Source organism: Nelumbo lutea, chromosome 6, assembly GCF_056320005.1.
Source record: "Nelumbo lutea isolate HS-2025 chromosome 6, American lotus-T2T, whole genome shotgun sequence".
Taxonomy (NCBI): Eukaryota; Viridiplantae; Streptophyta; class Magnoliopsida; order Proteales; family Nelumbonaceae; genus Nelumbo; species Nelumbo lutea.
The window spans coordinates 42,156,378-42,179,819 of NC_142689.1; the positions used below are offsets into that span (position 1 = coordinate 42,156,378).

General features: G+C 38.1%; 1 protein-coding gene across 1 annotated transcript in view; it reads left to right on the plus strand.

Annotated features, from left to right (window-relative positions):
* LOC148848752 (uncharacterized) overlaps positions 1-23,442 on the plus strand; it is a 64,382-nt gene that overhangs the window by 32,622 nt on the left and 8,318 nt on the right. The window contains exons 14-15 of the mRNA XM_088951138.1: positions 16,966-17,148; positions 18,265-18,322. Coding sequence (XP_088807264.1) covers positions 16,966-17,148; positions 18,265-18,322 — 241 coding nt within the window. The remainder of the gene's footprint in view (positions 1-16,965; positions 17,149-18,264; positions 18,323-23,442) is intronic.

Here is a 23,442-nt window from a genome sequence, read left to right on the forward strand (position 1 = left end):
CTTTTAGTTACCAATTGAGAGGTGTGCAGGATTTCTGGAAGGTTGCTCTGGAGATCATTTAAGGAGAGACCTTTGAAAACTTCAGAATCAATTGCCCAAAGGTTGCAGAGAAAAGTGATGTAGGAAGTTAGATCTTCAGCATTTCTAGCTTTATTTTCAAAAATCCTATTGTTCCTTTCTCCCCAAATGCCCCACAAGGACTGCATGGGTCACTGTATTCCAGTATAACCATCCTCTTTTTCCTAGACCTCTGCCTTGTCATTGCCACAAGATGTCTACCACTTTCTCCGGGAACACCCAACTGTAAACAACAGTTTAGGAAGAAACACCAAACCTTCCTTGTGACAGGGCAATGGAGAAGGATGTGATCAGTTGTCTTTCCATCGCTGAGGCAAAGAGGACAAACATGGGGGGAGATACATAATCTGCCTTTAAACTTTTTCTTAATCAAATCACAGGTGTTTATTCTCTTTAAACAGGCTTTCCACACAAAGAAGGAGACTCTAAGGGGGACATGTGATCTCCAAACTTTCTTAACCAGAACGGGAGAACCCTGATCTTATGACACTAGAGCCTTGAAAAAGGAGTTAGGGGTGAACTTGCCGGTAGGATTAAGTTTCCAAATTCTCTGGTGAGGGGTAGCAAGTGAGATGCATGCCTCATTAAGAGAGTTTAGCAAACTAGCTATATTAGCAATTTCTATTTCTCTTAAAATTCTTTTGAGGTTTAGATTCCAAGTGGTTCCCGAAGATGCGGGGTTAAGGCTATAGGCTACCATGGCTTCTTTGGATTGGGACAGGTTAAAGATTCTAGGATAAGAGTTAGTAAGGGTATCCTCTACCCACCACAAATCAGTCCAAAGTTTGATTCTATTTCAGTTTCTCACCCGATATCTAACAGAATAAAAAAAGAGGTCATAGATAGAAGAAATACCTTTTCAAGGATTAGAAGCTTTGACCCGGTTCAAGTGGACCTTGCTATCCCAACTGTTTGCATGTCTCCTGTACTTGCTCTTGATGATTTTTGTCCACAATGCTTCCATCTCCAAGCGATACCTCCACAACCATTTTCCAAGAAGGGCCAAGTTCCTTTCTTTGATATGACCTAGCCCCAAACAACTGGCTTCCTTTGGCTTGCAAACCTGATTGCAACAAACTAAATGACACTTCTTTTCACCAGCCCCTTCCCATAGAAAATCCTGCTATAGCTTTTCAATCTTGCTTTTTTACTTTGCTTGGGACTCGGAAAACTGACAAGAAATAGATTGGCAGGTTGGCAAGGGATGCCTTAATTAGTGTGAGTCTTCCTCCTTTTGAAAGGTAGCTTTTCTGCCATGTGGCCAATCTTTTCTCACATTTTTCCACTACTGGGTCCCAAAAGCTTTACTTCTTGGTTTCCCACCAAGAGGCATTCCCAAATAGGCAATGAGAAGCCTCTCCTACTTACACCCTAACAGCTCCTTAAACCTATCCAAGAGAGAGTCCACTAACATTTAGGTCCACAATACTACTTTTAGTGAAATCGGTTCTAAGTGTAGTCACCATCTCAAAAATATTTAGCACTCTTTTTAGGTTGGAAATATTCTCTCAATCCATCTCTAAGAAAAAGATGATGTCATCTACAAACATCAAGTGATAAAGGCCGAAAGGTAGAAATCTGCAAACACCTCCACCACATCAGACTTGATTGTGTCCCAACATAGTTGGTAGAAAAGAATAGAGAACCATTCCGGTCCCGGAGCTCTATCACCATCCATCTTAAATACTGCTTCCTTAATCTCTTTTTCTTCAAAGATTCTTTCTAGCCACAACCTTTTGTCTTTAGACAGCTTTGGCCCTCCCAACTATTCCGAGGAGTTCTACTAGTACCATCCTTTGAGTCCTTTGAAATATTGCACAATGACTTCTGAAATTTCTCCCTTGTCCTCTAACTCTCTCTGCCCCACCCTCAACTTTGAGATATAATTCTTCCTTCTTCTCCTTGAAGCACAACTATGAAGGAACTTTGAGTTATTGTCTCTCTCCTTCAGCCATCTCACTCGAGACCTTTGTCTCCAATAGGTTTCTTCCCTTCTTATAAGTTTCTCCCATTCCTTTCTAATAGTTTCTCTTCGGCTTTCACCCTCTGCATCCCAATTCCACATTTGCTCTCTCTGGTCCAAATTATCAAGCTCTTGAATTAGCTTATTCTTCCACAAAACTTTTGAACTCCTCTTTACCCCAAGCTTTTAGCTTTCTCTTCAAGTATCTTAACTTCTGCTGAAAGCGGAAACTTGCCCAACCATCCACTCTACATTCCTCCTTCCAAGAAGCTACTCTTTTCTGAAAGTCCTTATGGGTAGTCCATACCTTCTCCAACCTGATATGTGCCTTTCCTTTTCTAAAGATTTCATTCTGGAGCACCACCGGCCAGTGATTGGAGATCCAGAGAGGCTTAATTGACTGCAAGAATTTGAGTAAGTGTTCCTCCCAGTCATTGGTCATGAGGAATCTATCCAATCTGCTGCTTACTGTGCATTCCCTCATGTTTGACCATGTAAAAGAACCATTGCTGGGGGGGGATCTCTATGATTGTGCCTAGCAATGAAATCAGAGAAGTCCTTCATACTTCTTGTCACTCTCCTACTATTTGAGCTCTCACTGTGAAATCTTGTGACATTGAAGTCACCACCAACAAACCAAGATAGGTCATCGAACTCATGCAAGGAGTCCAATTCCTCCCATAACCTTCATCTCTGAGATGGAGAATTTGTCCCATACATTCGTGTCAGAATCCAATTGAACCCATCAGAAGTGTTTGTGAAAAGGATTGAAATGGTGAACTCTCCTTTGTCCACTTCTATTCTAGTCAATGTTGTCAAAATCTTACGATTAATGATACGATTCACGATTTGAATCATGAGTCCCAAGGTTTTCGATTTGAATCTTATGTCAGTTCTTTTCTGCAAAAATCTTATGATTTTTGTTTAAATGCTACAATTTGATTCACCATGATTCAAATAAATTCAATTAAGAATTAGTTCGCTACTTTGTTTTGTTTTGTTTTTTCTTTTTTTTTTATGTTTAGTTTTGCCATGGGAGACTTTTTTTAAAGCCCTTACTAGAAAATGACTTATTTACATTATTCAAGACTAGAAATTGATTTCAATTTCTATCATATGTAAGTTAAGTGGTAAATTCTATTGTTTGAAGTGCATATATGGTAGATATAGATTAAAACTAGGGTAAAACCACTTTCCTATATATATTTAGCCTTTTAATGTATCTATATTTAATTTTCTGACAAGTTTGAATAAAATAGAAATAATCATACAATTTACAATACGATTACGATTTTCAAAACATTGATTCCAGTAACCATCTCTTCTTTCCACATAATAAGAATTCCTCCTGCTGTTCCCATCGCTGGGAGATCTACCCATTTCTTCCTTTGATTCCCCAAATTGCTTTAATCGGATTTCTGTTGATTACTTCTTTCTTTGTTTCTTGTAAAATTACTATGTCTTGGTCTTCTCTCCTTAGAGTATCTTTAACCAACCTTCGAGGTAGAAAGAAAAATCTGATCGCTAGCATTGAGGTAGGGGACCGAGTGATAAATAGGGAGGAGATTGTCAAGACATTTTTGGGTCATTTTAAATCTATCTTTGCTACCTTAGGGATGGGCTGCAAATAAGTCAGATCAGATCTGATTTGAATCCGAATTTGATCTGATAAGAGCCGGATTTGGATGCCTCCTTTGATCCTAACAAATTGGATCAGATCGGAGAAGTTGATCTGCTTAGTTAACGGATTGAATTTGGATATACCCTGACCTGATCTGCTACGACCGATCCAATATACTAGTTATGAATTATTATATATTATATATGTATATTCTATATATTTTATATATTAGTTATATATTATATATTATAAAATATTATTATAATATATAATTAATATAATATATTATATTATATAAATAATGTAATATATTATATAAATAATATAGTATATTATGTAAATAATATGATATATTATATAAATAATATAGTATATTATGTAAATAATATGATATATTATATAAATAATATAATTTATTATTTATATTATATCATATTTTTTTATTACAATTCTAATCGAATCAGATTCGAATTCGATATTTGATAAGATATTATTATATCCTTTTTTTTTATACTCTTAAAAAAAAGATATTCGAATTCGAATTCAGTTCATACTCTTGAAAATTTGATGGATTCTTATCGGATTTGGATCAGTCAAATTTCATATTGGATTGGATTGGATATACCCTTTACCGAACCCAATCCCATCTGTGTGGAGGAGATGAGGAGATCGGGTCATAAAGGTTATGTTTGTAAACTAGATCTTGAAAAGGCTTACAACCTAGTGGATTGGGGGTTTCTATTACTCGTGCTAAGGAAGTGTGGGTTTGGGGATAGATGGTGCAAATGGATGAATGGTTGCCTTTCCTCTTGCCATTACTCCATCCTAGTCAATGGGGTAGTTAACGGTTTCTTCCCAGCTAGTAGGGGTTTGAGACAAGGTGACCCCATGTCACCTTTCCTATTCACTTTAGTTGCTCATGCTTTTAGTAGACTTCTCTCAAAAGCGGATAGGGCCGGATCCTTAAGAGAGTGGAGAATAGGTAGAGATTGAGTTTTAGTAATCCATCTTCAATTTGCAGACAACATTAATAATCTTTTGTGAAGGTTATGGTCTTATGGAGGTAAGAAATCTGAAGGATTTGATAATTCACTTTGAGAAGGCCTCAAATTTGAAGATAAATTTTGAGAAAAGCTGTGTTGTTGGAATAAATTTGATTAGAGAGGAAATGGACTCTATAGCAGCCTCGTTAGAATGCACATGGTCTCAGTGGCCTCTATCCTACCGAGGACTTCCCTTAGGCGCAAATTTAAGGGAAAGTAGGTTCTAGAACCTGGTGGTGGAAAGGTTCAAAAAAAAAGTTGACAGCTTGGAGGAGAAACTATATTTCCCTAGGGGGTAGAGTTACTTCGATTAAAGCAACTTTAGCCAACTTGCCTTTATACTTCCTGTCGGTCTTTAGAATTCCTAAAAGGGAGGCAAAGAGGTTGGAAAAACTGATGAGGGACTTCTTATGGAAACCTGGGGAAGAGGAAAAAGATCACTTGATTAGGTGGGAGGTGGTGAGTAGAAGCAAAAATGAAGGAGGCCTAGGCTTAGGGAATGTGGTGAGTAAGAATGAAGCTCTTTTAGGTAAGTGGCTTTGGAGGTGGCCCTTGGAGAGGGATAGGTTGTGGCATGAAGTAATGAAGAGTATCCATGGCTGTTCTGAATTAGGTTGGGATGCAGGGGTATCCCGAAGGGCTTTGCTCGCAATACCTTGGAAGGCTATTTATGGCATTCTCCCAAAGTTCCTCAGATTTGTAAGGTATGATACTTGTTCTGGAACTCCATTCTGTTTTGGGAAGATATTTGGGTGAGCACTCAACCCCTAAAAGACCGCTTTCCTTCTCTCTATTCCATCTCCCTCTTTAAAAAGAAACCAATTTCATGGTTTCTTTCCCCCCGCTTCGCCCTTTGGATTTAAACTGGAAATTTGGGTTAAGGGATGAAGAACTTCTTTGTGTTTTAGAGCTCTTGTTGCTTCTAGACTCAGTGTGCCTGGACCCCCCTAACCCGGATAAAAGGGTTTGGTCTCTAACCCCGGTTGACTCCTTCACTTGTGCTTCTTTCTTTAAAGCCCTCTGCTCCAGCCCCTCCTCTCAGGTTTTCCCTATTAAAGAGGTCTGGTCAAGGCCAATTCCTCCTAAAATAGCAGTGTTTTGTTGGGAAGCCTACTTGGGTAAGATCAATACGGTGGAAAACTTGCAAAAGAATAAACCTTACTTGTGTTTGTCCCCAAATTGGTGTTTCTTGTGTAAAGTGAAGGGTGAGGGCTGTAACCATTTTCTGATATCGTGCTCTTTAGCTACCAATATTTGGAACTGGGTTGTTTCACTATTTGGGTGCAGGTGGAACTTGCCCTCCGAAGTAAAGCTCCTGTTCATTCCAGCTACCTTTGGGAGATTGACAAAAAGAGGGAGGCTAATGTGGAAATGTATTAGAGCCGCTACCTTGTGGACTTTATGGGAGGAGAGAAATGCTAGAATATTTCAAGAAAAGGAAAGAAGTCTTGCTGAAATCAAGGAATGCATAATGACAAGGACAGTCTCGTGGTTGAAATCTTCACACTTGTTAGCAGATTACTCCTTTGATGACTTGAGGAGAAACTGGGCAGCAGTGGCTTCTACAGTCTTGACAAAGAACAAATCACAAGCTGAATGGGAATCCCCACTGGATGGAGTGGTAAAACTGAATTTTGATGGTAGCTGCCAAGGTAACCCAGGGCCATCTGGAATAGGAGGGATTCTGAGAGACAAAGATGACAACATGTTGTCTTTATTTTCAGGACCAGTGGGTGTTGGTGGTTCTGTAAGGGCAGAGATACTAGCAGCGGTACAAGGTATACAGATGGTCAGTCAACTTGGAGTGAATAATTTGATAGTAGAAGGGGATTCCAAGGTAGTAGTGGGCTGGTTGACAAGTCCAGAGATAGCTTGTTGGGGCTACAGGGATCTGTTAAAGAAAGTTAAATGGCCGACAAGGAATATGTCAGTCTGGTTTCAGTGGGTCAGCAGATCAGCAAATGCAATGGCTGATTCTTTGGCCAAGCAAGGGGTGTCAAGGGGAGATCTGTTTTGGGCCACTTTGTAACTGTTCTTCAGGCTTGTGTTTGTTTAGTGTTTATGACTCAGTCCTAGGGGGAGGTAACACCTCATGCCTCTTCCTAGGCTGAATGTACTGCTATTTTTTGAATTAATAAAACTACTCTCATTTATCAAAAAAAAAAAAAAAAACCCAATCCCATCTGTTTGCAGCCCTACCTTAGGGGAGAGGAACATTGATCTGGAGAATTTGAATTGGGACACAATTTCTATTCCCCAAGCTGCCTTGTTAGAGAGACATTTTAGTGTAGAAGTTCATGATGTTGTTTTCTCAATAGAGAGAGTTAAAGCTCCAGGCCCTGAGGTTTTTGTAAAATTTCATTTTGAAGGGGAAATTTCACTAGGGGCAAATGCCACGTTCCTAGCCCTAGTGCCTAAAAAGAAAGAGGCTAAAACCATCCTGCCTTTTGTAATCTCTCAGAATCAAGTAACTTTTGTTGAAGGGAGACAAATAGTAGACCGTATTTTTGTGGCCATTGAGTGTGTGGTAGAGAAAAAGAAGTGCAGAGAGGAAGGTCTAATCTGTAAATTAGATTTGAAAAGGCCTACGACATGGTGGGTTGGTCCTTCTTACTTGGTTTGTTGAAAAAGATAGGGTTGGGAGAAAGATGGAGGAATTGGATATATGGGTGTATCAGTTCAGTTCACTTTTCGATTCTAATAAACGGTGTTTCTAGAGATTTCTTCCCTACTAAGAGAGGCTTGAGGCAAGGTGGATCCATCTTCCCTTTTCTTTTCACATTTATTGCTGAATTGCTTAGCAAACTGATCATTAGAGCTGAATCAAATTGCTCGATTAGAGGTTGGAGGATTGGAGGGGATGAGATCATTGCAACTCATTTCAGTTTGTAGATGATATAATCATTTTCTTAGAGGAGTGTGATGAAACTAGTATGAGGAATCTAATGGATGTTGTCGAGGAATTACAGAAGGAATCAAGTTTGAAAATGAATTGGGGGAAAAGTTCTGTGGTGGGAGTCAATATCGGAGGGGGATGCCATTTGGGTAGTGGTAGAGATTCTTGGATGTGAAGTCCAAGGTTAGCCCTTAGAGTATCTTAGTGCCTTTTGGGGTAATCTAAGAACATGCTTCTAGAAACCTGTTCTGGAATGATTTGTTAAAAGTTAGCTATGTGGAAGATGGACTACATCTCTTTGGGGGGGGGTAGAATAACTCTGATCAAATCCACCTTAGCTAACTTGCTTATTTACTTGCTCTCTAATTTTAGGATTCTAATGAAAGTGACCAGGCAATTACAAAAATATTATGAGAGACTTTTTGTGGGAACCAGGCGATGAGTAAAGAGAACACTTGGTAAAATGGGAACAATGCAAGCCTAAGGTTTAGGGGAGCTTGGGCATTGGGAATCAAGAGAAACACAACTCTACTAGGAAAGTGGCTTTGGACATCTCCCTTAGAGGGTGACAAGCTATAACACATGATCATTGAAAGCATTCATGGTGTGGTGGAAAATGGTTGGGTTGCAAAATGGCGATTCAGACTTCATTGAGCTCCCTGTAGAAAGCAATTTGAGGCTATTTTGGGAAGGTCTTTGGATTGATGAGCTGCCTCTTAAGCTACAATTCCTTGTATTTTATTCTCTATCCAATTACAAAATGGAACTTGTTTCCAAATTTGGTGTAACCACTGCTTTAGGGTTAAATTGGGATTTTGGTTTCAGGAGGGGCTTGAGGAATACTGAATGCAATTCCCTAATTCTTTTGCTATCAAAGTTAGAAAATGCATTTTTTGGGCCCAAATTGTTTTGATGCAAGAGTTTGGTCTCCTTCTAAGGGCCTTTTCTCTTGTGCCTCCTTCAACCTATTGGTTCATTTAGATTCATGTGGGGTAAACATTCCGGTTTAATAGATTTGGTGTAAACCTATCCCTCCTTATGTTGTGAAGCCATGGTAGGAGCTTCATGCGTTGGGCTTTCCTTTTTTTTACATTTTTAATATCTAATAAAAAGATTTTTTTTTGCAACAAATAATCCAATAAATGAACTTCTAACATGATATTTGAAATTATAGTTAAAATAATATATAAAAATCCACCCTTTTTTTTGTTTCAACATTACAAGTTGGTATTGTCAGAGCCAAGTCTTGAAGTAGAGGGAATATAAGTCCACCTTGTATTTGATTAAAAATAAAAAAATCCTAGTTTAGAACTGCATAAGTTCAAGTTTCAAGTTTCAATTGATATTTGTTTTAAACACATACTTGCAATTTATGTCAGGTTAATTCCCTACTTAGTATACTTGCAATAGTTGTCAATTCAATGTATTTCAAAAGTGGATATGGATTTGAAGGGTCTGACACATATGTGGAACCGATGCCCATGTCCTAATCTGTCTGACATGGTTGCTATGGGAAAATTGAATTCCACTAAATTGGTCCCAATCCTAGTTGGATGGTCTTTTATATTCCCTTTGCTTCAAGACTTGGCTCTGACAATACCGAATTGTAATGTTGCAACAAATAAAAGAGATAAGAAATATTCATTTTATAGTTTAAAAGGAAACTAGGGATATGTCTTGGGTGCAAGTCGGGCGGGTTGGGCCTGGTGTTAGCTTAACCTAGGCCCAACCTTAAGAATTGGGCCTAAAGCCCGATTTTGACCTGAGCCCAAGGTCAAACCCAAACTGTCCAACCGGATTCTCGCTTGCACTAAAATTTGATGCACTTGGATTGGGCCCAGGCCCGGGATTGATTCAGGTTGGTCAATCAACCTACACTAACATTGACATACATGTATGTGTATATGTATGCATGTATGCATACATGAGTTTTTTATTAAAAAAATATGTATATATGCATGTTTATTTAAATGTGTCTATATATGCATATTATAGAGATATAACTATTTAGTTTGTGATGCCACTACTTGTTACTTATTTGTTACTGTTTTATTATTATTATTATTATAATTTGTTTCTTTCCTCTCTTTTATATAGGTAGCAGGGGTATTCTTGTCTCTGTACCTCTTCTATTTGTTTAATATAAATTGCATTTCATTGGGGCAGCGGAACCATTAGAATCTATACCCCTTTTTCTTCATTCTCTTTCAGGTCTGGTTACCATTGGTTACAGCTAACTCATATATACATTTATATTATTGGGCTAGGTTTGGGTTGGGATGGTTGGGCTGGGTTTGGGCTACCTAAGGGCTAGGCCCAAGCCCAGCCTGAAAAATTATAAAACCTTAACTTTTGGACCCCGACTCAGCCCAAGGATCAAAATCCAAACCTAACCCATGTAATATTACAACCTAGGTTGGTCTGGGCTTGGGTTGGGTCCACCCAAGTTGCACCTAAAAGAAAAACAATCCCAAAAGAAATAAGAAATCAGGTTAAAAAGGAGAAGAAACAAAAGAAGAAAACAAGATGAGAAGAGGAAGGGAATGATTGAGAAGAAAGGTTGAAAGAGAAGAGTTGTTCGTACTTCTCCTCCTTTCCCTAATCCTTTTCATGAAAGAATAATCACTAGTAATCAGAAATTACAAGTAAATCCTTGGTAATTATAAGTAAGTACTTAGTGGGGCGGCTAGCTAATTAGACATAAGACAAACTAAAGTTAACAGGCCCATAGGAAACAGGCCCATTAACATAAAATTTAAAACACAACTATGGGCTATGGGCTATTCGGCCCATACTCTACACTCCCCCTCAATTTGTGCATAGATGTCAATCATGCCTAGCTTGCCTATATCATGTTGTAGGTTGGCCTTGGAGACTCCCTTGGTAAGAATATCAACTAATTGTTCTTCAGATGTAATGGAGGGTAGACAAATTTCTCTAGAAGCCACTCTTTTTCTGATGAAATGCCTATCAACTTCAATGTGCTTTGTTTTATCGTGTTGTATAGGATTGTGGGCAATGTTAATGGCGGTTTGATTGTCACAATACAACATCAATGGTCTATCATACTCAACACCCAATTCCTTCATCAGGGATTGAAGCCAAAGTAGCTCAGAAACTCCATGAGCCATAACTTTATACTCTACCTCAGCTGAAGATCTAGCAACCACAGAGTGCTATGATCGTTGCTTGCCCAGTCAACATCTGTATAGGCTTCTGGTTTCATATGACCATGTTTAGCAAAAAGAATACCTTTCCCTAGAGTACTCAAGTAACATAAAATCCTCTCCGCTGCTGCCATATGTGTATCTATGGGGGCATGCATGAACTGGCTAATGCAATTAACAACATATGCAATGTCAAGGCGAGTCATACATATATATAGCAGTTTCCCTAACAACCTTTGAAACACTCCCCTATCCTTGAATAGTTCTCCATCTGAAGCAGAAAGCTTGTGATTAGTATCAATAGGGGTAGCCACCAGTCTTGCATCCATTATACTTGTTTCAATGAGCAAGTCTAGCACATACTTGCGTTGGGATATGAAGATTCCATCTTTAGACCGAGCCACTTTAATACCTAAGAAATACCTCAATTCCTCTAGATCTTTGATTTCAAACTGTACACAAAGAAAGGCTTTAAGGTCATCAATCCCTGTCACATCATTGGCAGTCATCACAATGTCATCCACATAGACTATAAGATTACCACCAATTAATATCTCTTCACAAAGAGGGTATGATCAAACTGGGTCTGTGTGTAACTAAAGTTAACAAGAGTAGCCCTAAACCTCTCAAACTAGGCTAGGTGACTGTTTGAGTCCATAGAGACTTCTTCATCTTGCACACCTTACCCTCCATGTCTGAGCCATGCATCCCTGGTGGGAGAGGCATATACACTTCCTCATGTACCTCTCCATTCAAGAAGGCATTTTTCACATCTAGCTAATAAAGGGGCCAATCTGAATGAGCTGCCAAAAGTAGTACGACCCTCGTAGAGGTCATCTTCGCAACAGGGGCAAAGGTATCCAGGTAGTCAATCCCATATGTCTGTCTATGTATAGCCTTTTGCAACTAATCAGGCTTTGTACCTCTTATTAGAGCCATTAGCATGATATTTAATGGTATACGCCCACTTGTAGCCTAGTGGCTCATTCCCTTCAAGCAAATCGACCACTTCCCATGTGTCATTCTTGTGTAGTTCCTCTATCTTGGTTCTCATAGCATCCCTCCATTTTGGAGTAGAGAGTGCTGTTACAGACCTGGGTATAGGGTGAGAAGAAACAAAGGAAAGAAAGGAATAATATGAAGGAGAAATAAGACCATAAGAAAGATGTTTATAAATGCAATGTGTAGTACATTTTTGTTTACCTTTACTTATGGCAATAGGGACATCAAGGTCTGGAAGGGAGGATGCAAGGGTGTGACCTCAACACCTGTTGTCTCTTCAATAACTGGTAGTGTAGGAGGCTCATGTGATATAGGAGAAACAATCTGCTCACTCTTGGTTTTTTGCCACTGGTACCACTTGTGAATAGGAGGAGGGCGAGGAGGCAATGGTGGAGAAACAGGAGTAGTTGAGGAACTAGGAGATGATTGTTGCCTTTTGGACTCAACAAAAGAAGACTTAACAGGAACCAGAAGGGGAAGTGCAAACAACTGTGACAAACACTCCCCTTGTGAATGATGCTACCCCTTAGAAGAACCATAGAAAAGAGTAGACTCATCAAAAATGATATGCATTGAGACATAACGAGTCCCACTACTAGGATCAGAACAACAATAACCCTTCTATGTGGAGGCATAACCAAGGAAAATGCACTTATGGGCCTTTGGTTTAAACTTATGTCTTTGGGTACTAAAAATGTGTATATAACAGGTGCAACCAAAGACCCAAAGGGAAGAGAAAAAAACTTCTTATTTGGATAAAGAAGATTAAAAGAAGATTTAATGCCCAAAGCTCTAGATGACATACGATTGATTAAGTATGTTGTTGTGAGAACAACATCCCCCCAAAACTTTGTAGGAACATGTGAAGCAAATAAAATGCTCCTTGCAACTTAAACTATGTGACGATTCTTCCTCTCGGCTATTCCATTTTGTTTCGGTGTACGAACACAAGAGCTCTGGTGGATAACCCCAAAGTTAGTGAGATAAGAAGTAAGGTTTTTCTCAAAGTATTATTTTGCATTGCGGACCAAAATATCTTGATTTTTGTATCAAACTGGATAAGAACAAATTCATGGAATTGTCTCACAAGTTTGGGAACTTTATCACGCGATCTCATAAAAAATAACCGACTATACCGAGAAAAATCGTCAATGAACAAGATAAAATATTGATAGCCACCAATAGAAGGCAAGTAGTACGACCCCCACATATCAGAGTGCACAATATGAAGAGGAAAAGTGGATCTCTTATTACTCAAAGGATAAGTGCTTCTACATTGTTTTGATAACTCACATGACTCACAATGAAGATTAGACAAGTTAATTCCCTTAAACAACTCTGGGAATAAATGGCTCAAAGAAGAAAATGATAAATGACCCAAACGAAAATGACATAACATGACACGACTAAAAAACTCTGAAGAAGTATACCCAAAAGCAACACTCTCAGGCTGTCCTAGGCTTTGTCCAGGAGTATCCAGCAGAAATATTTCATTTGCCTCATGCCCACTCCCAATCACTTTTTGAAACTTCAAGTCCTGAGAAACACAATAAGACGGAAAAAAGATTATACCACAGTTTAAGGATTTAGTTAGGTTGCTCACAGACATCAAGTTAATGTGTAGCCTAGGGGCATTAAGGATATAAGTAAGGGAAAGGGAGTCAGTGGCCTTGATGACTCCCTTGCTAGAGATGGGAGCAAGAGAGCCATTGGCTAGGGTAATCTTATCACGACTAGAAAGTAAGTAATAAGAACTAAATAGGGTAGAAATGTTGGTCATATGATCAGAAGTACCAAAATCTATAATCCAAGGGATCCTACGATTACCTAAAATGGCTGCATGGTTGGCAGTAGCACGTATACTTGAATGAGCAAATATAGTAGTTGGATTGCCTGAAGAGTTAGAGGAGGTGGTGGCTGCACTCTCAAGATGACTGATTATCCTTCCATATTTCTCATACTTCGCCTTCATAACAACCAACTCCTCACTATAGTGATTTAAAAGGCGTGCCTAGCCACATAGGCGAGGCACATTTTAGGGTATGCACCTTGCCTAGGTCATAGGCGCAACCCTTTCAAAAGGCGCATGCTTGGTGTGCCTGATGCGCCTTGCGCCTCGGCTCCGAGAATCTCCAATTTGGTAATGTTGTTCATTCATTCATCCTAATAAAATGTCTTGTTAAAAAGCAATTAAAACTATAAAATCATTATTTTTTGTGTGAAAACTAAGAATTTCAGACCTAACGTGGACTTGTTTGGGCTTGCCTCGAGGGGCATGGACAAAGGCAGCTTGTAGAATCAGGAATGTAATATGTTTTACATTACGTTAGTTACTTGAAGTAATGCAATTGAGTGAAAATAGGTTTTTAAAACATTTATTTAAAAAAAACATTTGAATATGCTTTACATCTTATGTTTATGCATTTTAATTTTAGATAATAGGTTTTTAATTTTAAAAAACATGTAATATGTAATATTCATTCTCATTTGAATATGCTTTACATCTTATGTTTATGTCTTTTAATTTTAGATAATAGGTTTTTTAAAACATTTATTTTAAAATTTAAGTTTATATTTTTTTATTAATATTATGTTAAATATTGTTTTTTGATTTTTTTTGAATTTTTTGGCATTTTTTTTGAATTTTCTGACATTTGTTTTTTGATATTTTAGCTTTTTTTTTGGTATTTTTGCGCCTTGCTTCAAAAAGGTGTGCGCCTTGCCTTGTGCCTCAGGCGCAAATTGACCCCTGCGCCTTTTTTGTGCCTTGCGCTCTTAAAACACTGGCTCACTAACGACTTTCTCATAAGTTTCACTCCTGTCATTATTTGAAACTATGGTTGCATTGGCGTTCCCAATCTTCCCATTTTCGGCCTTCTTTTTAAAACGAGATTGAAGAAGGTCTAGATGTAGCTTCCAACATGTATCCTTGGTATGTCTTGGTTTCTTGCAATATTCACATATAACCTCCTTCCCTACAACCACCTTAGGTTCCATCCCCATATTAGCAAAATGGTCAACTGGAATAGCCCCTTAAACTTGAACCAACCTCCTACTCTCCTCATTACTCACCATGGCATAAGCCTGAGACAAAGATACATTGTCTTTAGCTAGGATATTCTGCATGGTAATGTCAAATTCCGGGCTCAACCCTGTCAGGAATTCAAAGACTCCATTCCTCTCAATTAATTTCTTGTATGTTTCTGCATTGTTTATACTTTCCCAGATAACAATTTCCATGAGATCTATCTTTTGCCCCAAGGATTTCAGCATTGAGAAATAGACTGCTAAAGGTCTCTCCCCCTACCTCAGATTGTTCACATCACTTATTAACTTATATGCCCTAGTCACATTCAATTTCTATGAATAGGTTTCAGCAACACTGTCCCATATTTCCTTAGCAGAATTCATCCATAGATAGTGTTGACTAATTTGGGGTTGTATCGAATTCACTATCCTCCCAATAACAGTGTAGTTCTCTTGCAACCATTTCTCATAAGAAGAGTCATCTTCCTTTGGTGCTTTCTTGCTACTGGAAATATATCCCCACTTGCTTCTACTACAAACATGTATCTTTACTGATTGTGGCCATGCTAGATAGTTAGTCCCATCAATCTTGACTGTGGTCATAGCTAATAAAAAGTCTACAGGTGCTCCCGGAACCTGTCCGGACTCTGAGCCCAACTTATTTTCAACTCCAGAAATATCCATCTTCCTTAAAAAATCCCAAAGCAATTTTCAGATGACAAATAAGGAAGACAGAAAATACAAACACCAAGTACCAACCTTCACAGTTCCCTATCAGCACAACTGCGCCTTACCTGATACCCGAGAGAAATAGAGAAATAGTAGCCACTCCTTGTCGGCTTCACAGAACTGAGCTTTGCTTGGGTGATCTTCAAGGTAAGCAACAAGGACTCCAACCACTGAGTGCCAAGGTGAAACCTCCTGTGGGACTCACAATCATAAATCTCTAGTTGATTAGGGATTTTGTGCAAAATTCCAAAAACTATTTGAAAGGTGAACAGAGTATCTTCTTTTGTCCCAAAAACCATTACCAGCTGGGTTGAATATCTTCTTCAATCAATTATTGATTCAGTTCTCTAATGAAGAAAAAAGAAAAGAGGGGCCTACTCTGATACCAAGAAGAAAAACAGTCCCAAAAGAAATAAGAAATCAGATTAAAAAGGAGAAGAAACAAAAGAAGACAGCGAGAAGCGAAGAAGAGGAATGGAACGATTGAGAAGAAAGGATGAAAGAGGAGTTGTCTGTACTTCTCCTCCTTTCTCTAATCCTTTTCAATAAAGAGTAGTCACTAATAATCAGAAATTACAATTAAATCCTTAGTAATTACAAGTCCTTAGTGGGGTGGCTAACTAATTAAACATGAAGAGAAACTAAAGTTGACAGGCCCATTAACAAAACAGAACATAAACATAAAATTAAAAACACAACTGTGGGCTATGGGCCATTGGGCCCATCTTCTCTACACCCCCCTAATATGTCTACCTCTCTCTTGCTATATACCCTCATCAAAAGCTGAATGCCCTAGATCCTAGCTTCTACATGCTAAAATATTTTACTGGAAAATAGCGACTGTAGCTGGTCTTCCAGTGATGGGCAACTTCCTTGTCAGGTATAACGAGTATCTAGTTAAGCTGTGCTAAAAGGGCTATCAAGTGGTAAGCCTTGCAATCATTCATATTGTGGATATGATTTATTATTTGACCTATCAAAACATTAGCTGGGATATTATGTCCAACTAGTTTTCCGTGGAGACAAATCTTTCTAGGAAGCATTGTTATTTATTTAGTTATTAATTATTATCATCATCATCATTTTCATCGAAGCCTTTGTTCCAACTATACGAGGTTGCCTACATGAATCCCGAATTCTGTTTGACCATATTGTTCTGTTTAGTGCCATATCTAGTATTAGTTCAATTGGTTTGGTTGTGTGCATTGGACTTTTCAACAAGGTTATCTTATGTTGGGAATTTTTGTTACTATTATGTCTGTGTCTGCTGTTAAATTTTGGGAGCGTAAATTGGTGTTTCTTCCTCTTCTTTCTTTCTTTCTTTATTTATTTGCGGTGGGTGATTGGTTGGTATTCATGATAATATTTGCAGTAAATGCTCCTCTCCTCTTCTTTTTGTAGTCACAATTGTAGCTTATGCTATGGTAACTACTTTACAGGCAAAATGCGAACAAGAACCAAATATCAGTCCCTAAAAGTGCTACCAGCTTCTTACTTTTGGAGAAAACCTGTGATTTAATCAAGACTTTTCCTGAATACTTTGACGTTGTTGTAAGTGTGGCAAGAAAAACTGATGGACGACATTGGGCAGATTTATTTTCTGCTGCAGGAAGATCGACAGAGTATGTTTTGTTGACTTCTTAGTTTGCCTTCATTTTACAGCTTAGGTGAATCATAATGTGAAAATGTTCTATTGGCTGTAGTTGTTTCTCTCCTTCTGACTTCCTTTTCTTGATTCTTTATTTCTTGTTCATGTATATCATGTTTTCTCTTTGGCACTTTGGTTTCTCAGTGCTGTAATTATCTATTAACTCTTTCTTATTTTTGATTGTTTCTCCTCTTTTCTGTTGGTGTATTTCGAAATTGGTTTAACTCCTGAGAAGTTCTATTTTTTTACTTGTTTTTCCCATTGGGGCAGGGGCATTGATTGGAAGTTGGCTAACCAACTAATGGCAAGGTTCAAAGTATCATCATTGATATGCTAAATGTTAAGAACTTCAGAGATTTTGATGTGTTAAAGTGATAATAGATGATGTGATAGGTTCCCCTGTCATTTTGTCAGTCAAAAAAGGTTCAAAGTATCATCATTGATATGCTAAATGTTAAGAACTTAAGAGATTTTGATGTGTTAAAGTGATAATAGATGATGTGATAGGTTCCCCTGTCATTTTGTCAGTCAAAAAAATATACTTTTGATTAAACAAAACTCTTGATATGCAAATCTTGTGTAACAAGAGTATCGATACTTTGAATGGTGACTGGTGGCTCAGTTGGTAAGTTCTCTCACTGGTTATAGTTGAGACTTGGGATGAAATCCTGCTGTCATCAGGGATGGGGGGTTGAATATGGGGGATGGGTTACCCCTGTTCTGTAGCCCCATGAAGCAGAGAGAGAGAGAGAGAGAGTGAGAGGGGGGGGGGGAGTTGGCTGGTTTCAATAAAGATGTAATCAATTTTCTCACACATTCTTTGGGAAGAAAGTTCAGTTTGTAGGGGGGGGGGAGAGTTGGCTGGTTTCAATAAAGATGTAATCAATTTTCTCACACATTCTTCGGGAAGAAAGTTCAGTTTGTAGAATAATAAATACTCATCATCATCATCATCCATGCCTTATCCCAACTATATGGGGTTGGCTACATGAATCCTGTTTTTGTAGAATAATGAGTAGTATCAATTTATTTTTATTTTATTTTATTTCATCATTGTTTATCAGAAACACTTTTGTGATCATTATTTTAGGTTGTTTGAAGAATGCTTTCAACGGAGATGGTACAGGACTGCAGCTTGCTACATACTAGTATGTAATTTTAAACCTGTTTTAATAATGATTTTGAGAGTTCTTGGCATATAATGAAGGACTTAAGTTTCCTGCGACCACCATTTCAGGGCAAACCTGAGACCCTCCTCTGATTTTTGAACATGCCAGTGTTTTAATCAGATACCGACTTGATGTGATATTTTGTCTCTTTCACTAAATACTGGCGTGTTTAAAAATCATTGGGCGTCTCTGGTTGTCCTGTGGCTGTGGTTGTGGGAAGTGTGTTCTCTATAATGAATATACCATGGATTCTGGATTATTATGTCTTTCCCTTCCAACATGGCTTTCAATGGATAATTCATGCCAAAGGTTTGTTGAGGTGCTTGCACCAAATACAGGGCATGGTGTTACTGAGGTATTTATAGCATATCTATGACAGAGCTCTAAGCCTTGGTTATGTGATATAAACTAACATGGGCAGAATGTTCTTGATCTTACCTGCACTATTTTATTAGATTATCCAGCTACTTCCAAATGGGGAATGCACTCTAGGGTGAAAATTGTAGTGATACAGTGGACCAGACTTGATACTTCTCTTTGTGGTTCCACTCATTGAGTTGTTCTGTTACCTATTTTGTTATTTTCATGTTTTCTCTTCTACTTTTGCTTCATGTTATGCTAGCACATGTAAATGATATTGTTTAGGACAGCAGTAATACAACATAGAGCCCCCTTTTTCTTCTATTCCTTCGTTTCTTCTTCTTCCTCTCTTCTCTTCTTTTCTTGGATTATTTCTTTCTTTCTAAACCTGTTCTGCTAACAATTGTAAATCCAAGTTGGTATCAGAGCAGGTTTAGGTCTGTTTCTAAATCTCATGTAGGCTTCTCCCAGCCGGCTGCATGAGAGTTTCTTAGGTCTGGACTTCTAGTTCTTCTTGTGGCCTGATTCTTGGAGATTGGTGGAGATTGAAGCTTGCCCAAGACTGTTCTGTACTTGGAGATTTTCCAACAGTCAGGAAGAATCAGAGATATTGAGTTCGGTTGAGATTTAGGGTTTAAATCTCAGATTGAAGGTGGTTCTCAGAAATTTCTGGGTAGTTTTTCAACTCTTGAAGGCTTGCAGCAGAAGGTAGGGTTCTTGGAACTTAGTGTTTTTCTTTCTGGGTAGTTTTTCTTCCTAAACTCTATTCTTAGTGTTTAGGGGATTTTATTTTATTTTTTTAATTCAAAAGGGTGTTGATGGAGTTTCTTTTCTTCTCTTTATTGAGTCCAGCATAGAGGTTTTTGGAAATGAACAAAAATCTGCCGGAGGTGTTGGAGGGGCTGGTAGTATGACTGGTAACAACCCCTTTCAAATTACTACAATTACATTTGGGGGTTATGTGATTGTTGACATTAAGAAGCCGGCCAAGGAAGAAACCTCTTATGCAAAATGGGTTCAGGAAAATTATCTTGTGATGACATGGTTGTGCAACTCGATGCAGCCTCATATTAGCAGAACTTATCTTTGGGCAAAGACAACCAAGGATATTTAGGATAATATGAAAGAAGCTTACAGCCACTTGATGCATGGTTAGGGGGCTTTTGAGCTGAAAACTGAAGTGAACAATCCTTATGACATGAGATAGATCATCTTGAAACAATTGAGTGGGAAAGCAATAAGGATGCAACAACTTATAACAAGTTGGTGGAAAGGAACAAGGCTTTTGAATTTCATGCAGGTCTGAATTAAGATTTTGACAGTGAAGAGAGTAGGAGGAAAGTTATGCTGCAGAATTCTCAAATGGAGGTAGCATTAGAAGCTGCAAGATAAAAAGCATGGTGGTGATGGGGAGTAAGATATGCAGAACATAGTTGTCAAGGTGATGCCTAGGTGGGTGCCTAGGCGACAAGGCGCCCTTGAAGGCTCGCCTCGCCTAATCGCCAAGCAGTTTTCTATAGTGTGTTAGACAAAAGTTTTATATTCTTAATTTTTTGAGGTTATAATTTTAAAATAGACATTTATAAACCAAAATATTCATTTTGTGTTTATATACTAATTTCTTTTTATTATTTTCTTATTTGTTAGGGTTTAATCAACACAAACATTGCTAAATGCTGTGTTGAACCCTAAAAGACTTCAAAACCTGAACCAATAAGTAAGGAAGAACTTAAAATGTTGTCTAATCAACACATTTGCTTCTTTTTCTTTACTAATTTTGTGTGTCTATACTATATACCAATTTTCTTCTTCCACCTTTTCTTTTTCTTCTTTTCCTATAACAGAAATAAGGGTTCAGCCCTTATATTTTTCGAAAATTCTTTTCTTTCTTTTTTTCTCATGAATATGTTGGAATATGTTGATTTTCTATTCTTTAACATGAATTTTATACTTTTCTCATGAAAGTTGTGGATAATTATTAAGGAAATATGGTTATGGAACCTTGGGAACTACCCTTGGATACATATTTTTACTTGAAAAAATCCATCACCTAGGCGACACCTAGCGCTCACTTAGGTGACAAGGCACCCCCCTGTTGCTTAGCCTCGCCTTGGCACCTTGAAAACTATGATGCAGAATGAAGGAAAAAAAGTAGTGTTTTGTGAGTATTATAAGAAACCTAGACATACTAAAGACATTGGAAGCTTCATCTTAATTATTTGCCAGAAATACTTAAGAATGAGAAGGGAATGCAAATGCAACTATTACAACAGATTGTTCTTCCCTTTCTAGACCTAGATCTACCTCTCTGGAGGCCTTACCTGTAGTTAGGGCAGTTTTGACACAGTTGGAGAATGAAGCTGAAATTACAGGATCATCTCAGCCTACCTCTACTACCATCCTCCATCCTCTACTTCAGCTTTTACCCACTTAGATACAAGAGCTACTGCTTATCATGCCTTATTTCCAGGTAACACTAATCCTACTTGGATTATAGACTTTGGTGCATTATATCATATGACAAGCCTGTCTTCATTATTCACTTCATATCATTTCTCTTTAGGAGAGATAGAGTATCTATAGCTGATGGCTCTCTTGTTCCAGTTTTGGGCAAGGGAAATATTAGAGTATTTGATGTACCTAAACTTAGCACTAATTTCTTTCACTCAATAGCATTACTAGAAATTAGAGTTGCTCAATAACTTTCTTTCCTAACTTTTGTATTTTCTAGGATCTTGTGGCAAGGTGATTGGGACTGGCCATGAGACGAATGGAATCTACTTGCTTGAGCACCCACCTTGAGATGATAAAAGAGCTGTGAAGTCCTATGTTTCTTAGTTCGTGAGTTAGATTATGCTTTTGCATAATCGTTTGGGTCTTTGAAAAGTTTGTTACCTACTTTGTTTAATTTAGTTCACATGTCTTATTTAAGGTGTGAGAGTTGTGATCTTGCAAAGCATTGTGGATCACCTTATTATTTGAGTGATATACTGATGTGTGGGGTCTATATCATATTTCTGCTATGGGGGGATATAAGTACTTACTGTTTGCTGATGATTACTCCCGTTTCTCATGGGTTTACCTTATGCGCTCTCAGGATGATGTTTCCACTTTGACCCATGCTTTTCATCAGATGGTTCTAACTCAATTTGGAGTTTGAATCAAAATTTTCAGATCTGATAATGCCAAAGAATACTTCACTAAACACTTGAATTCATATTTCCTTGAGTATGGGGTTATTGACCAGTACCTATCCTCATAAACCTCAGCAAAATGGAGTGGTTGAGAGAAAAAATAAACATATATTGAAAGTTGCAAGAACCTTTATGCTGAATTCTAATGTCCTTATTCATTTCTGGGGGGATGTTATTTATATAGTTGTATATCTCATCAATCGAGTTCCTTCTCATGTTCTGGATATGAAAGCTCCTTTTACATTATTGCATCCTGATAAAGATTTGTTCACCATCCCTCTTGTTTTTTTTTTTTTTTTTTTTTTTTTAAATTTTGGGACCTTATCGTTCTAAGTTTGACTCTAAGTACTAAATGTATATTTCTCAGTTATACATAAAACCAAAAGGGACATTGCTATTATGATATTCGTTTTGGATCTCGGTTTGTGCCCATGAATGTTACTTTCTTTGAGGATGTACCTTATTACCTAGGAGTTTCTTCTCGGAGGGAGAGTAATGAGGGGGATGCAGTGTTTTAAAAGCACAAGGTGCAAAAAAGGTGCAGAGGACAATTTGCGCCTGAGGTGCAAAGCGAAGTGCGCACCTTTTTGAAGCAAGGCGCAAAAATACAAAACAAATGCTAAAAAGTAAAAAAATGTAAAAAAATTCCAAAAAATTCAAAAAAATAAAAAATTATTAAACATAATATTAATAAAAATTATAGACTTAAATTTTAAAATAAATGTTTTAAAAAACCTATTATCTAAAATTAAAATACGTAAACATAAGGTGAAAAGCATATTCAAATGAGAATTTAAAAATAAAATCAAACATATAAAACATTTTCAAGCATGCAAAACCTCTAATCACTTTTTTTCACTCAATTGCATTACTTCAAGTAGCTAATGTAATGTAAAACATCTTACTTTCTTGATTCTACGAGCCGCCTTTGTGCCACACCCCTCGAGGCAATCCCAAACAAGTCCATGTTAGGTGTTAAATTCTTAATTCTCGCACAAATTAATGAATTTATAATTTTAATTGCTTTTTAAGAAAATATTTTATTCGGATGAATGAATGAACAACATTAGCAATTAACATTATAAATTGATTATTTGGGCTTGCCTCGAGGGGTGTGGTACGGTGGTCCGGGGATGTCCCGACCCAACCGCTATGCTCAAAAAAAGCAAAATAGCGTAAAATTTTCAAAAGGTGCATGCCTAGGCTGAGGCGCAAGGCGCATCATGCGCACACCTAGGCACCCAGGCATGCGCCTAGGACCTAGGCGCCTAGGCATGCGCCTCGGACCTAGGCGCCCAGGCATGCGCCTAGGACCTAGGTGAGGCGCATACCCTTAAATGCACCTCGCCTGTGTGCCTAGGCGTGCCTTTTAAATCACTGGGGGATGTTCCTAGTCTTGAAGTTTCTTAGCATCTTTCTATTCTTGATGGAGAGTTGTGTATGAGGGTGCTTGTTAGAGGTGTAAGGAGTTGAAGGTCTTTCATAGGAGGTGGAGGTAGGTTGATTTTGGTGCTCATGATCAGTCAGGCCAGTGCCTGTCACTTG